The sequence below is a fragment of the Halichoerus grypus genome, chromosome 6, assembly GCF_964656455.1.
Source record: "Halichoerus grypus chromosome 6, mHalGry1.hap1.1, whole genome shotgun sequence".
Classification (NCBI taxonomy): domain Eukaryota; kingdom Metazoa; phylum Chordata; class Mammalia; order Carnivora; family Phocidae; genus Halichoerus; species Halichoerus grypus.
The window spans coordinates 82,707,667-82,725,177 of NC_135717.1; the positions used below are offsets into that span (position 1 = coordinate 82,707,667).

The 17,511-nt window shown below is 41.3% G+C and overlaps 1 protein-coding gene across 4 annotated transcripts in view; it reads right to left on the minus strand.

The window, feature by feature from the left end:
* Positions 1-17,511, minus strand: part of VAMP1 (vesicle associated membrane protein 1) — an 80,477-nt gene that overhangs the window by 24,055 nt on the left and 38,911 nt on the right. The window contains exon 5 of one of the 4 annotated variants that reach the window (XM_036117653.2): positions 16,132-17,106. The exons of the other annotated variants lie outside the window; for them this stretch is intronic. Within the exon in view, the coding sequence (XP_035973546.1) occupies positions 16,988-17,106 (119 nt within the window). The 3' untranslated portion in view covers positions 16,132-16,987. Of the gene's footprint in view, positions 1-16,131; positions 17,107-17,511 lie in introns of those variants that run through there. 4 annotated transcript variants of the gene reach the window in all.

The following is a 17,511-nucleotide window of genomic DNA, read 5'->3' on the forward strand; positions in this document are numbered from 1 at the left end:
CATCTTGCATTAGTGTGGTACACTTGTTACAGCTTATGAACCAAATTGATACATTGTCACTAACTAAAGTTCATAGTTTACATTAGAGTTCACTCTATGAGGAATGTATAGTGTCATGTACGCATCATTATAGTATCGTATAATATCGTACAAAGTAGTCACTGCCCTAAAAATCCCCTATGATTCACCTCTTCATCCCTCCCTCTCCCCAAGCCCCTGGCAACCCCTGATCTTTTTACTGTCTCTATAGTTTTGCTTTTTCTAGAATGTCACAGTCGGAATCACACAATATGTAGCCTTCTCAAACTGGCTTCTTTCACTTAGCAATATGCATTAAGATTATTCCCTGGGGTTTTTTTGTGGCTCAATGGCTCATTTCTTTTTTTGCAGAATAATATTTCATGATCTAGATGTACCACTGTTTTTATTCATTCAACTGTAGAAGAATGTCTTGGTTACTTCTAAGTTTTGGCAATTATGAATAAAGCTGCCAAAACATATGTGCGCAGGTTTTTGCATAGACATAAGTTTTCAACTCATTTGGACAAATACCAAAGTACGAAATTGCCAGATCATATGATAAGACTATGTTTAGCTTTGTAAGAAATTGCCAAACTGTCTTCCAAATTGGTTCTGCCATTTTGTATTCCCACCAGCAATGAAGGAGAGTTCCTGTTGTTCTGTATACTCACCAGAGATTGGTGTTTGGGGTTTTAGCCATTCTAATACGTGTGCAGTAGTATCTTATTGTTTTCATTTGCAATTCCTTAATGACATATGAGGTTTAGCGTCTTTTCATATGCTTATTTGCCATCTGTACATCTTCTTTGGCAAGGTGTCTGTTCAGATCTTTTTGCCCATTTTTGCGGCCCATTTTTGAATTGAGTTGCCTATTTTCATATTGTTGAGCTTAAACAGTTCTTTGTATATATATATATTTTTTAAAGATTTTATTTATTTATTTGACAGAGAGAGACACAGCGAGAGAGGGAACACAAGCAGGGGGAGTGGGAGAGGGAGAAGCAGGCTTCCCGCCGAGCAGGGAGCCCGACGCGGGGCTCGATCCCAGGACCCTGGGATCATGACCTGAGCCGAAGGCAGACGCCTAACGACTGAGCCACCCAGGCGCCCCTCTTCGTATATTTTTAACACAAGTTCTTTATTAGATTCGTATCTTGCCAATATTTTTTCAGTCTGTGGCTTGTCTTCTCATTCTTTTAACAGTGTCTTTCACAGAGCAGAAGTTTTTCATTTTAATGGAGTCTCATTTATCAATTTTTTTCTTTCACTTGTGAAAGTAGTATTTGTACTACTTTTGCTGTTGTATTTAAAAAGTCATTGCCAGCCAAACTGTGGAAAGAGCCGAGATGCCCTTCAACAGATGAATGGATAAAGAAGATGTGGTCCATATATACAATGGAATATTACTTAGCCATCAGAAAAGATGAATACCCAACTTTTACATCAACATGGATGGGACTAGAGGAGATTATGCTAAGTGAAATAAGTCAAGCAGAGAAAGTCAATTATCATATGGTTTCACTTATTTGTGGAACATGAGGAATAACATGGAGGACATTAGGAGAAGGAAGGGAAAAAGGGGGGGGGGAATTGGAGGGAGAGATGAACCATGAGAGACTATGGACCTGAGAAACAAACAGGGTTTTAGAGGGGAGGGTGGAGGGGGGATTGGTTAGCCCGGTGATGGGTATTAAGGAGGGCACGTACTGCATGGAGCACTGGGTGTTATACGAAAACAATGGATCGTGGATCACTACATCAAAAACTAATGATGTATTGTACGGTGACTAACATAACATAATAAAATTTAAAATAAATAAATAAATAAAAATAAAATAAATAAAATAAATAAAATAAAAAGTCATTGCCAAGCTCAAGGTCTCCTAGATTTTCTCCTATATTATCTTCTAGTAGTTTTATAGTTTTTGCATCTTACATATAGGTCTATGATCCATTTTGAGTTAATTTTTGTGAAAAGTATAAGGTCTATTCTAGAGTCTTTTTTTGTATGTCGGGTTGTGCCAGCACCACTTGTTGAAAAGACTATGTTTTCTCCATTGATTGCCTTTGGTCCTTTGCCAAAGATCAGTTGATTATATTCCTGTGTATCTACTTCTGGGCTTTTTATTCTGTTCCATTTATCTATCCATTTATTCTTCTTGCCCACCCCATACTATCTTGATTACTGTAGCTTTATAATAAGTCTTGAAGCACGCAGTGTCAGTCTTCTTCTGACTTTATCCTTCTCCTTCAATACTGAATTGGCTAGTCTAAGTCTTTTTTTTTTTTTTTTAAGTAATTTCCACACCCAATGTGAGGCTCAAACTCACAACCCCGAGATCAAGAGTCTCATGCTCTTCCGACTGAGCCAGCCAGGCACACCATGGGTCTTTTTAACTTTAGATTGGCTTGTCAATATACACAAAACAACTTGCTGGGATTTTGGTTGAGATTGTGTCCAATCTACAGATCAAGTTGAGAAGAGCTAGTATTTGAACAATATTGAGTGGAAGGTTTTTTGTTTTTGTTTTAAGATGAAGAGAAACTTGAGCATATTTAAAAGTTTTGGGGAAGGAGCCCGTAGAGAAGAGGTTGAAACCTCAAGAGGGAGGGAATCATCAACATAAGATTTCTGAGCAGGCTGCAAGAAGTGGGTTTCAGGGTGCACGTGGAGGAATTGATAGGAGGAGGGACCTTTGTCCATTGTAAAGGAGGATAGGGAGTGAGGATATATGTAAAGGCAGGTGTATTTGTAAATTTGGTGGTGTTTAGTTTTTTGGTAAAGATGGATGCCAAGTCAGCTGCTGAGAGCAAGAGGATGAGGTAGGACTTGGAAGTTTGAATGGAGGAAGTGTGAGTAGTCGTGGCATGGAGGGAAAGAGCATGTTCGCCAGAAGGATGGAACAGGATCACCAGGTAGTGTTGAGGGCTCCGTTGGTGACCATAAACTTGAATCCATGCGGACCTGTGAGACTGCCCTGTGGTACAAAGAGACCCAGTTGTATGCATAGAGAAGGAAATCGTTCAGTCCATCCGGGATTGGGGTGCTTCCACAAAGGTGTGATTAAAGGTCAGAGAGACGAAGGATTTTATAATATCAACAAAAGAGTGACAGAAGTAGTGGTGAGCTGTCGGATCTAAGACAGACAGAGAAGTGAAAATGGAAGGAGCTAATGGCTGAAAATCAAGCGGAGAGGCAGGGGAATGGCAGCCAGAGGGAAGACCAGGTGCAGTGGGCGTGGTTGAGCAAGAACTAGAGGTTTTGGTCAAAGAGTTTCCATCTTTGTTAAGTGGGGGAAACAAGAGTTGTAGTGACAATTAAACGTGACAGAATGTGTGCTCTGTAAACAGTGAAACACCACACCGACGTTTGTTTTTTCACTAGACGGTACACTTGAAGATGGGAACCATGTCTCCCGCTAGCCTAGTGCCTAACATGGAGTATGTGATAATGAACCTGTGAGTGTTAGAAGGCAGAGCAAATGAGCTGATTTCCCTTTAAGATTGAGGCTCTGCCAGAATTTTGGACTTCCAGTCCAGAAAATAGCTGGTCCTTCCACATTCTTGTACACAGACTAGCTAAAGTCCGACAATGAGGTCATAGATCAGACTGCTCGCTAAAAGCAGAGTAGCTTGTATTGACTACAGTAGTTGCTTCTTATCCACGGTTTCACTTTCTGTGGTTTCAGTTACCTCCGGCCAACCACGGGCAGGAAATAGATGATCCTTCATCTGACGCAGCCTCAGAAGGTGGCCTAACACCGTATCACAGTGCCTACGTCATTCACTTCGCTTCATCTCATCACGGAGGCATTTTACCATCTCACGTTACCACAAGAAGCGTGAGAAGAGTACGAGAAGATGTGCTGTGTGTGTGTGTGCATGTGTGGCCACATTCACATAACTCTTGTTATAGTATGTTGTTATCATTGTTCTGTTGTTTTATTATTAGTCATTGTTATTAATCTCTGTGCTGAATTTATACATTAAACTTTATTATAGGTATGTATGTATAGGAAAACACAGAGTACATACCGGTGCAGTACCATCTGTGTTCTTAGGTTATCCCCCACAGACAAGGGGGGACTACTGTATATATTTATAAACTCTGAATAAAATATTAAAAAACAATTATTTGAAGACATTGGAGAGTCACCAAAAGGGTAGAAACTGGAAGAGATTTAGTGCTTAAAAAAAGGAAAACATACTGAGGGAGATCCATATTTATCTGGCTTTTACAGGTTTTCATGATGTGCATGGGGGAGGAGGGTGGATAGAGCCAAAGAAGAAATTGGCACTCTTGTTAATGAGTCTAAGTTTGGCATTGTCAGTTCGGCTGGAAATTGAAGGGCACTCTCAGAAAAGAAGGAAGAAGAGGAGAGCCCCCAAATCAGCAAACTCCTTCAAATCCTTAGCTAACTCCTGAACTATGGAGCAATACTCCAAGGAGCCAATCACAAGAAGAATGTCCATTCCTCGTCAGACATGGTTTAAGATTTTTTTTTTTTAAAGATTTTCTTTATTTATTTGACAGAGAGAGACACAGCGAGAGGGAACACAAACAGGGGGAGTGGGAGAGGGAGAAGCAGGCTTCCCGCTGAGCAGGGAGCCCGATGCGGGGCTCGATCCCAGGACCCTGGGATCACGACCTGAGCCAAAGGCAGACGCTTAATGACTGAGCCACCCAGGCGTCCCAGGCATGGTTTAAGATTAACCCAGGACTGGGGCGCCTAGATGGTTTAGTCGGTTAAGCGTCTGACTCTTGATTTTGGCTCGGGTCATGATCTCAGGGTCGTGGGATTGAGCCCCTCGTCAGGCTCTGCACTCAGTGGGGAGTCTGCTTGAGGATTCTCTCTCTTCCTCTCCCTCTGCCCCTCCCCCAGCTCTATCTCTCTCTCAAATAAATAAATAAAATCTTTTTAAAAATGTAACTCAAAGTGGATAAAATACCTAATACCTAAATGCAAGAGATAAAACTATAAACTCTTAGAAGGAATATGGGTGTAATCTGTTTTACCCCTTCCAATCAGGCAATGATTTGTTTGTTTGTTTGTTTTAGATATGACAATAAAAGCACAAGCAACAAAAGAAAAAAGGCATAAATTGGACTTCATCAAAATTAAAATTTTTTGTACTTCAAAGGATACCATCAAGAAAGTGAAAAGACAACCCACAGAATGGGAGAATATATTTGAAAACCATGCATCTGATAAGGGACTTGTATCTAAAATATATAAAGAATTCCTATGACACAATTTTTAAAAAGGACAAACAACCCAATTCAAAAATGGATAAAGAACTGGGGTGCCTGGCTGGGTCAGTTGGTGGAGCATGTGACTCTTGGGGTTGTGAGTTTGAGCCCCATGTTGGATGTAGAGATTCCTTAAATAAAAAAAAAAAATCTTTTAAAAAAATGGGAAAAGGACTTGAGTAGACATCTCTCCAAATAAGATGTATAAATGGCCAACAAGCACATGAAAAGATGTTCAAATCATTAGAGCTTAGAGAAATGCAAGTAAAAATCACAATGAGATACCACTGACTAGGATGACTATAATTTTAAAAAGACGGATAATAACTAGTGTTGGTAAGGATGTAGAAAAACTAGAAACTTCATACACTTCTAGTGAGAATGTAAGATGCTGCAGTCATTTTGGAAAACAGTCTAGTGACTCTTAAAAAGATTAAACATAAAAGTACCACATGACCCAACAATCCTGCTCCTAGGTATATACCTGAGAGAAATAAAAACACTTCCACACACAAAACAGTTGTACAATTGTACACAAATGTTGATAGCACCATTACTCATAACAGCCCAAAAGATGAAACAATGTAAATGTCCATCAACTGATAAATAGGTAAATAAAATGTGGTATATCCATACAATGAAATATTACTTAGCGACAGGAAGTACAACATGGGTAAAGCAAGAAAACATTATGCTAAGTCAAAGAAGTCCATCACAGAGGACTACATATTGTAAGATTTCATTTATATGAAATGTTGAGAATAAGTAAATCCATAGAAACAGGAAATAGATTGCCTATTGCTTAGGGCTGGCTGGGAGGGCTTGAGGGAAAATGAGTGGTGATGGCTCAGGAGTGTAGGCATTCTTTTTGGGGTAATAATGAAAATGTTCTAAAATTGACTGTGATGATGGGTGCATATTCTTCAAGAATGATGAGAGGGGCACCTGGGTGGCTCAGTCAGTTAAGCGCCAACTCTTGGTTTGGGCTCAGGTCCTGATCTCATGGTGGTGAGATTGAGCCCCGCATCAGGCTCCACGCTCAGCGTGGAGTCTACCTGAGATTCTCTCTCTCCTTCTGCCCCTCCCACTTGGGCTCTCTCTCTGAAATAAATAAATAAATCTTTTTTGAAAAAATTTACATGGTATAGTCATACAATGGGATATTTGACAATGAAAAAGAATGAAGTACTAATATATGGTACAACACAAGATAAACCTCAGAAGCGTTACGTTAAGTGAAAGAAGCCAGTCACAAAGGACCACATTATCATATGATTCCATTTATATGAAAGGAGCACAATAGGCAAATCCACAGAGACAGAAAGTAGACTAATGGTGGCATAGGGCTGCCTTAATGGAGGAAATAGGGAGTGACTGCTAATGGCCACATGGTTTCTTTTGGGGATAACGAAAGTGCTCTAAAATTGTAGGGATGGCTGCACAACTCTGTGAATATGCTAAACACCATCGACTTGCACACTTCAAATAGGTGAACTGTATGATACGTGAATTGAATCTCTAAACTGGTTAAAAAAAAAAAAAGACAAGCCAAAAGCACACACCTCCACATCAGCAGCAGGCAAGTGAGAGCCATAGTTCAGAGCCTGCAGAGGGGTTGGGCTGACTGCCTTTCGAGTACGGGGGGATGACATAGGGTAGGCAGCACAGAATGCAAGCAGCACCGTGGTAGTAACATGGACAGAGGACAGCCTACCCACAGGCCCACACACATGACTCAAGCCCAAGGCTTGGCAGTGGCCATATTACTATCCCAGAGCCCTGAACATTTCCAACTTGAGAGGCACCCCAAACCAGTGTATCAGCACCATTCTGGTGGCAGGGATCCATACAGGACCAGGTCTGGTCCAGAGGCACCCTGCCCAGATGGCACTGCCAGGCTCACTGGTCCAAGGCACTGGAGGACTTAAAATTCTTGAGAAAGGCGCTCCAAAGCACAAGGCCCCCTGAGGTGTGGGACCCTGGACAGTCTTGCTTCTGTCTAAGGGCAGTACTGCAGAGGGTATGTATAAAAACCAAATAAGATGGTGAACTTAAACCCAACCATATTGATAAGTGCATTAAATGTAAATGGATTAAACACTTCATGTAAAAGATTATCAGAGTGGATTTTTAAAAACCAAGGCCCAATTATATGCTTTTTATAAGAGACACACTCAAAATAGACACAGACTGGTTGACAATAAAGGATGGAAAAATACTATGCACACACTAAATGTAAGAAAGCCATTTCTTTCTTTCTTTTTTTAGCATTTTTATTTATTTATTTGACAGAGAGAGAGAGAGAGCACACAAGGAGGGGAAGCAGCAGAGGGAGAGGGAGAAGCAGGCTCCCTGTTGAGCACGGAGCCCAACAGGGGGCTCAATCCCAGGACCGTGAGATCATGACCTGAGCCAAAGGCAGACACTCAACTGACTGAGCTACCCAGGTGCCCCAGCCAGTTTCAATATAAGTATTACAGAGATTTTTTTAAAGCTCATTTCATAACAATAAAAAAGTCAATTCACTAAAAGGAATGAATTAAGTATGAATAATTAAGAATTAATAAGACTATATGTGTATACATCTTAAACCAGAACTTCAAACTAAATGAAACAAAAATATTACAGGAAGAAATAGACAATCAGTTGAAGATTATAAATTCCTCTCTCAGGGCGCCTGCTTCTCCCTCTCCCACTCCCCCTGCTTGTGTTCCCTCTCTCCCTGTGTCTCTCTCTGTCAAATAAATAAATAAAATCTTTTAAAAAAATTTAAAAACAATAAAAATTCCTCTCTCAGTTATTGATAGACCGCATAGACAAAAAATCAGGAAAGATGTGGAAGATTTGAACACTAGCAACCAATCTGACCTAACATAAATTCATAGCACACTCCACCCAACAACAGCAGACTATGCATTCTTTACAAGTGCAAATGGAACATTCACCAAAATATATCATAGGTTGGTCTTTAAGCATTTTAAAGGACTGAATTTAAAAGATTATGTTTCAGGGCACCTGGGTGGCTCAGTCTGTTAAGAGTGCAACTCGTGATTTCAGCTCAGGTCATGATCTCATGGGTTGTGGGATTGAGCAGGAAGTCTGCTTAAGATTCTCTCTCTCCCTACCCCTCTGAGCCCTTCCTACCCTCCCCCACCCCGGCTCTCTCTCTAAAGTAAACAAATAAATCTTTAAAAGAAATAAAAATAAAAGATTATGTTCTCTGACCTCAACAGAATTAAATTAGAAATAATAATATCAAAAAATCACCCAATAATTGAAAATTAAGTGAAATACTTGTAAATAATCCAAAGGTATTAATGACATACCATTATACACCCACCAGTGTGTATAGCATTTTGGGGTTTTGTTTGTTTGTTTGTTTTCTGTGGGTTTTTTCATTCACATATTTATTTATTTATTTATTTATTTTAAGATTTTATTTATTTGACAGAGGGAGACACAGCGAGAGGGAACACAAGCAGAGGAAGTGGGAAAGGGAGAAACAGCCTTCCGTGGAGCGGGGAGTCGATGCGGGGCTCGATCCCAGGACCTGGGATTATGACCTGAGTCGAAGGCAGACGCTTAACGACTGAGCCACCCAGGCGCCCCTCATTCACATATTTATTCCACGATCAAAATAAATCATAATTTAAAGCCATAACATTTTTTAAAGATAAAGGAGAATTTGTGTCACTGCTGCATTAATAAAGCACAAAGCTAATAAAACAGCCTGGCTGGGTGCCTGGGTGGCTCAGATGGTTAAACATCTGCCTTCGGCTCAGGTCATGATCCCAGGGCGCTGGGATCGAGTTCCACATCGGGCTCCCTGCTCCGCAGAGAACCTGCTTCTCCCTCTCCTTCTGCCTGCCTCTCTGCCTACTTGTGCTCTCTCTCTCTCTGTCAAATAAATAAAATGTTTGGGAAAAAAAAAAACAGCCCGGCTAAAATTTTAAAAGCTGACAACCACAAATAATAGCAAGTAGGTAGAAGAACTGGAATGCTCATAAATTGTTAGTGCAAGTTTGAAATGCTACAACTACTTTGGAAAACTCTTTGGGGGCTTCTTAGAAGGCTAAATATACACCTATCCTATGACCAAGAAATTCCACTCCTAAGTATTTAAGAAAAATAATAACGTATATCCAAAATGCTTGTATAAGAATCTTCACAGGAGCTTTGACACTATTAGCCAAAAACTGGAAATAACCCACATTTCCACCAAGAAGTGAGTGGATAAACAAATTGTCGTATATTCACATGATGGAATACACTCAACAGTAAAAGGAAATTATGGATACAGGCAGCAACACAGATGAATCTCAGAAACATTACGTTGGGCAAAAGAAATCAGACAAAAACAATGATCCCATTTACATGAAATTCTAGAAGGACTAATCTGTGATGATAAAAACTAGAACAACTGTTGTATTTGGTGGGGTGGGGGAAATGGGTACACGGGAACCTCCCAGGGTGATGGAAATATTCCCTAACTTGATAAGAATGGTGTAACACGTGCATATGCAATTGTCAAGATTCATCAAACTGTACACTTAATATCTATGTGTTGTATTGCACATAAATTACACTTCAAAACAAATGTTAGTGTCTTTAAAAAAAAAAAATCAAGCTCTTTTCAGGTGCCTCTGCATCCTGCCACACTGCATATCTTCCCAGAAAATGCTATCAGAGACGAAGAATGTGCAATCACTTACCATTGGGGCATTAAAAGTTAGGGATCCTCCTGTTAACAAATCAATTAAACAGCCAGAAGTGGTTGGATTTAGCTGGCATAGGCTAAGATGCCGTGGGGTTGTCCAATACCTCATAGTGGGAGACAATTTTTGAAGAGGAAGATAGTCCAAAGAGCACCATCAACTGTTGCAGACTTGAGAAGTGGCAAGAAGATTGGATAAGGTCTGGGGCGCCTGGATGGCTCAGTTGGTTAAGTGTCTGCCTTCAGCTCAGCTTGTGATCTTGGGGAGCTGGGATCGAGCCCTGCATCGGGCTCCCTGCTCAGCAGAGAGTCTGCTTCTGCCTCTCCCTCTGCTTCCCCCCCCCCCACCCCGCACTCATGCTAGCTATCACTCTCTCTGACTCTCTCATATAAAGAAATAAAATCTTTATTTTTTTTAAAGATTTTATTTATTTATTTGACAGAGAAAGAGCAGGAGAGCACAAGCAGGGGGAGCAGCAGAGGGAGAGGGAGAAGCAGACTCCCCACTAAGTAGGGAGCCTGATGTGGGGCTTGATCCCATGACCCTGGGATCCTGACCTGAGCCGAAGGCAGACGCTTAAACAATTGAGCCACTCAGGCACCCCTAAATAAAATCTTAAAAAAAAAAAAAAAAAAAGATTGGGTAAGATCTGGCTTTGGAAAGAGAACCCCTAGCTGGGTAAGAGCTTGGAGGGAGGTGATACAAAGGGTCAAGGGGGATATGTTTTGGTGGGCAAGATTTCCACTGGGGTGAACTCAAGAAAGGGGGAGCAGTCAGTCTGGGTTCAGATGGAATATGGACAAAGGCAAGCGTGACTGGGCCTTCATGGCAATCATAGACTTAGTGGGGCTCTCTGAGGAGTCCCCAGACTCTGCAGCCCCCCTCCTACGCCCAGGCCCTCTCCTGGCACCTGCAGCTCCAACCCAGCACTCTGGCGCTGAACCTGACATCACCAAGGTCAGGAGCTGGCCTGAGAGCTGAGTCTCTACTCCATTTTCTAATCTCTAACTCTGCCTCCCATCTAAAACTTGCTACTGAAGCAAAGCCTCTTATTTGGACTGTGTCCTGAAAACCAAAATCACAGCCCCAGACTGTCCTTCTTTCTAGTTCTGGCCCTGAACCAGAGCCAGTAGCAGGAGTGATAGTGATAGCCATGGTATGGGGTAGTACTGTTGTTGTAAATAGGACTAGTAATTAGAGTAATAGTGGTAGTTAATGATGTAGTTGTTGAGATATATATACATATCTAGTAGCATTGGTAACTAACATTTAATGATGCTTGACTATATGCCAAGCCCTGTGCTGAATGTTTAAATGCTTTATCTTATTTAATCCTAACAGATGTCCCCATCTTCCCAGGGAAGCGATAGAAACTCAAAATCCTCTACTGTAACTTTATTTGTTGTTGCTGCATAATTAAGACCTATTCGTTATAGGAAAAAATTGGAAGATTCAGGTTAGCAAAAAGTATAGAAAATAAAAGTCATCCATCATCACATCCCTTTAAGTTAATCACTACTGTGACCTACCAGGTATAAATTCTTCAATATCTTTATAAAAATAGTATTAGGCAGTATGTAGTTTAATCTGCTCATTTCATTCAATAATGTACTGAACCTTTCCCCTATTAATAAATATACTTTTAAAACGTCATTTTAGGGGCGCCTGGGTGGCACAGTCGGTTGAGAGTCCGACTCTTGATTTCAGCTCAGGTTGTGATCTCAGAGTCCTGGGATCAAGCCCTGCATCAGGCTCGATGTTCAGTGTGGAATCTGCTTGAGATTCTCTTCTCCCTCTGCCCCTGCCCCCCCACTCCCCCTCTGTCTGTCTAAAATAAATAAATAAAATCCTTTAAAAAAATAAAATAAAGCATCTTTTTAATACCTACTTTATATTCCATCATTTTTTTTAAAGATTTTATTTATTTATTTGATAGAGAGAGACACAGTGAGAGAGGGAACACAGCAGGGGGGTGGGAGAGGGAGAAGCAGGCTTCCCGCTGAGCAGGGAGCACCCCTAGATTCCATCATTTTTAACACAATACACTTACCCAATCTCTTATTATTGGACATTTAGATTATTTCCTTTTTTTTCAATGTTTAATATTTTGCTTTGTTTTGTTTTTATGTTACTTCCTTTTGTTTTTAATGTTTTTTAATGTTTTAATTTTTTTAATGTTTTAATGTTACAGAAATTTTTTCACAGACTGTCCCTATAGCTTTGAACACATCTTCATTTAGTTCTTGAGTTGTTGAGTTAAAGTGTGGGCATTTTTAAGGCTTTGAAGTCAGGCAGCCTTGACCTTGAATCCTGCTCAGGGCCTGGCCTGTGGCCTGAGGCAAAGCGCTTCTGGGTGCTGAGTTTGGGCTCCATGCTCCTTCCCCTCCTATTTCCTCCTTACTACATTTCGCTGTTCTTAGTCTTGTCGGGACTCATCACCGCTCACTCAGTACTTTTACACTAGCAATTCTGAGCTAATGCTCCTCAGGGCTGATAGTTCTCAGAACATACCTTGTTCTTCTACATGTCTCTGCCTTTGCCCACATCTCAGGGCTGGAGACCCACATGGTGCCTTTGTGCAAAATAGGAAAAGGAACCTCTTCCTTCCAACGGAGTGCAGGCTGGATTTCACGCCCCACTCATCCCTTGGCCAGGCACCATATTGCATTGACCAATCGGGATACCATTTCTGAAGCCTGGACCAAACACAGCTAGCCCGCCTGCCTAGCAAACCTCCATTCATCCATCAAGTTGCAAGCTCAAGTGCTACTTCCTCTGTAAAGTCATCTTACTGTAGCAGATATAATTGGTTTGTTTGCTAAGGTTCCTCTGCTTTTTGAATAGCCTCAATTAAAATAATTAACTTTAATGAATTATGGCCATTTGCCTAAATACCTCTCTATCCCATTAGATTCTCAGTGTTTTTCCTCTTTCATTCCTCATACAAAGCCCAGTTCCTGACACATAGGAAGTGATTGCTAAGCTTGAATGATGAATAAATGAACGAGTGATGTTTTACCTCTGTGGTCCTCATGTTGCTTGTCCGAGAATAAAGGAATCAGAATAACAGATGCCTGAAGTTCCTGCCAACTCTAAACTTCTCTTTCCCAACATGCATTAAGTAAATATCTGTTGAGCAAATGAATAGCACCAAACCAAAAGAAAATCCCTTTAAAGATGTGTCTTAAAGGATCATGGATCAATATGTTTAAGTTTTATTCTAGAAGCAGGCCAGTGTGAGTTTTTCAATCTCTTAAATATTTTGCTTTGCCTCTGGAAGCCTTTCAGAGACATTTCAGACCATTTGAAACAGAATTTAAGACTTGCTTTAGGAGACCCTTCCAGAGAGTGGCTTACCTTCCGCCTCATTATGTGAGTCACCTGTTTTTATTATTTGTCTTTCTCAGACTTTCACAAAAGGAACGTCTGTTTCTCAACACAAGGCAGCTCCTTACACATCTTGAGGCTAATGATGTTACTTCTCTCACAAGAAGTTTTACCGTGTCCTTTCTCTGTCTCCAGATGTCTTGTCTTTATGTGGACATTGCCAATCTCCTCAGAAGGACAGCAAATCTGAGGGCATCAAGCCTCTGAAACACTAACAGAAGCAGGAATCTAGAGTAGGGGCTTTTACAAACTATAGGCATCCTTGGATCCCCAAAGAGTTCACTAACTCCCTGAAATTCTACTCACAATATCATATGCTTGTGCATTTTCTAAAGGAAAATCCACATCTTCCTTCGGAGCCTCAGAGGAGCCCCTTGGCCCCAAAAGAGCTAAGTAAGAGCCACTGGTCTACAGCCTGGGCTAAAATAGGCTGGAAAGTACAGGGGCTTTTAAGATCAGATAATGCTCTGGCACATTCTTTGGAGTTATATTAAAGACAGAATCCTCAACAGCTACAGACTGGAGTCTTTGAGACTAAGTCCCTCCCCTCATATCAGTTGACTTCATTTGGGGCTTCCCCAAATCCCAAGGACTCACTGAAACTTAGCCTGCTCCGCAGACACAGAAAAGCTTTGGGAAGAGGTCAGATGGCTGGCACCTCTGCCCTTATATTTTAATAGTAATGACCTTGGAGCCAGAAGATTGGGTTCCTGTGAGGGCTTGGCCTCTCTGAAGACCAGAATCACTACTCCACCACAAGGTGGCACCCAAAGCCCGGACAGATGGAACAACAAGCATCCTGCCTCCGCTCAAATTCTAGCGTAGGACTCAAGAGCAGAGTCCCTCAGACACTAAGCCTTTTTACCCACACCCAGTGTCCCACAGGGGGCCTTGTTGCTCTTTTTAAAAAGTCTGTGTGTGGTTCTTGCTGGCCTCAGTCCTTTTCCTAGAGGTGACCCTGAACCCTACATTCCTCCCTGGGGTCTACCCTGGATGTGTAATATGAATTATGAAGATCCTGATCCTGGGTATACATAGTGCACACACTTATAATCTCCACGCTCTGGAGTCACTCCTGGGACTTTGCAGGGTCCTAACCCAGTGCTCGGAATCCTTAGTATGATTTCCAGGTCGTGAGCACAATGACAGGATGTCACTGAAACATCTCTACAGTTGTGACCCACTCAGACAAGAATAAGGAAAGGATCAGTAGTCACTTAGGCCAAAGGGAAGAGTTACCAAGAGTAGCTGCAGCTTAAGTGGGGATCCCAGACTGCCATGTACTCTATAGTGAGGCTGCAATTTGGATACAGAAGGCAGGATGCCAATCTAAACCCATCAGAAGAATATGAACTTAGGCAAAATCAAAATACTAAATTTACAAATGGAGTTGAAAACATTTAAGGGAACTTAGTGTACTCAGTCAAAAAGACTCACCTAGATGTTTGTGAGCACCAGGTCTGGCATCCTAACCTCAAATCTCGGGCAAATAAACAACTTTAGCCTTCTTGAGATGGTAATCACAGATCATGGTTATACATTGTCCACATGAACTAGGCAAACTGCTCACTTAAGTGAAGAGATATCCTTTTAACTCCAAGAAGGTTTGGAATTAACATGGTGGCTTTGTACTCTGTCAGCTTAAGGAAGACGAAGCCACATTTGTCAAACGGTTAAAGGTTAGGGCTGGCCACAAGAGAAATGGATGTGAGATTGGAAAGGGCAAAAGGCAGAATCGAAGCAACAGCTATGATGCTGTCAAGGTCAGTCTGGGGCGCTAGGACTGCCGCAGCTCGTACACATCGGGGCTGCTCTGCTGGTTCACTTTGTGGGCATGGGGGGCAGCCAGTCCGGCGGGGCCTCCAGCTCCTATCAGATCTCTTCCTTCAGACTCTAATTCCTGGGCCAGGCACATATGCATCACCAGGTCCCTCTGCAGAGAGCCCAGATCATCAAGGCTGGGGGTGGTAAAGGGCAGATAGAGATTCCACTTGGTCCTTGCTCTCCCGCACCTCACAGCCAGCATGTCTTCCGCACTGACCTACGCTGATCTCAGGCCTACCACAGACGCACAGGCAACAGGCCTCCATAGACTCCTTCACCAGTTCCTTATTCCATTTCACTCAGAGTGGGTTTTCTTCTCCAGTCAGACCTTCACTGATACAAACCAAAAGTGATGGAGCAAATGAAACTCAGGCTAAATTTCAAAGAAGTTTAAATCATTGGGAAAATCTATGTAAGTTTGTTATTTAAAGTTTTTGTAGTGCTTAAAAGAATTTAACATAGTAGAACTATAAGATTAGCCTCACTGTTCTATTAAAAATGTGTAATTGATATGTGGAATCCAAAAAACAAAACCAAACCCAGCCTCATTGTTACAGAGAACAGATTGGTGGTTGCCGGAGGGGAGAGGGTTGGGGAGAGGGCAAAATTAGTGAAGGGGATCAAGAAGTACAAACTTCCAGCCTTAAAATAAGTCATGGGGGGCGCCTAGATGACTCAGTCGTTAAGTGTCTGCCTTCGGCTCAGGTCATGATCCTGGGGTCCTGGGATGGAGCCCCGCATCAGGCTCCCTGCTTGGCAGAAAGCCTGCTTCTCCCTCTCCCACTCCCCCTGCTGTGTTCCCTCTCTCGCTGTGTCTCTCTCTGTCCAATAAATAAGTAAAATCTTTAAAAAAAAATAAAAAATAAAAATAAAATAAGTCATGGGGATGTGATGTACGGCATAAGAAATATAATCTATAATATTGTATTAATTTTGTATGGTGACAAATGGTAACTAGATTTATTGAGATGATCATTCCACAGTATATACAAAGGTTGAATACTACATTGTACACCTGAAACTAATAATATTGTATGTCAATTATACTTCAATCTAAATAAAATAATTGTATGGAAAAAAATCAGAGGATAAAATACAATTTGTAAGTGATAACAATACAATTTTAAATTAAAAAAATGTGTAATTGATTTTCAATTAGTGATTCTAAGTTGAAGCATGTAAAAGGTGTCGACCGTAAACAGAATTATAATGTTTGAGGGAACTTATGATTCACTATAGCTAAATATCTATGAGGCTTACAACAAGTATTTAAGTATTTAGTAAGTTTTTTCTTGTTAGGGTCAATAAGCTTGTCCAGTCATGTGTCTGAGTACTCAAAAAGAAAATCAAATATTTGAAATTTAGATATGCAATTGAAAATATTTTAAAGGATTCAGTGGGCTATAGCTGTAAACGGAATTGATTGTTAATGGAATTTAGATTGTTCGACTTAAGTTAATCGAACGTTACTATAAAAAGTGAAGATTACTGGGGGACTCTGGGAAGATGGCAGAGTAAGGAGCAGGAATCTGGCGCCTCTCCTACACAATAGCTGCACTGGCAGAATTGGTCTGATGTAACTGCTTTAGTGTCTGTTGAAGGACTGCAACTTCCACGGGGAAGACTTGGATGGTAAATTATGGTGAATTTTGGTCAATTTCAGCTATTTTCACAGCAGCAACTACCCATTCCTTATCCCCAGACACATGACAGGCAGCTGAGCTCATGTTCCTGGAGCAGCTTGCACACAGCCTGGGAGAGCCAGGCTGGGCAGAAAGGACACTGTCCTCTAAATATCAGCAATCTGTGCTCTGATGGCTGATTGCTGCTTCTGATCACAGAGGTGCAGATGAAAAGGCAGGAGGCTCTTGGTTTTGCACCTCCCGCAGTTGTTGCTAGGTCTTCCCTCTGTGGATGAAATGATTTTGAAGGGACTTAAAGGGCCAGTGCCCTTTCCCCCCTCTTCATTTTTTACTTTTTCCCCTTCTGGAGCCAGACACTAACAAATAGGACATTCAAAAACAACTGCATATATGGGGAAAACTAGAAAGTGACAACGTATGTCCAGGGAAAAACCCAGAAAAGACCTGAGAAAACTTAAGTTTATACTTCAGGCTGATATTCAGTATGAAGAGAGCCAACAACAACCAAAAAAACAAGTAATAACAACAACATTAAAACAGACCTTGAGGAAGAGGGAGAATCTGATTTCCAGAGTTACATTATTAGATTCAAATGTCCAGTGTTCAACAACAACAAAAAAATCACAAGGCATGTAAAGACATAAGAAAGTATAGCCCATTCAAAGGAAAT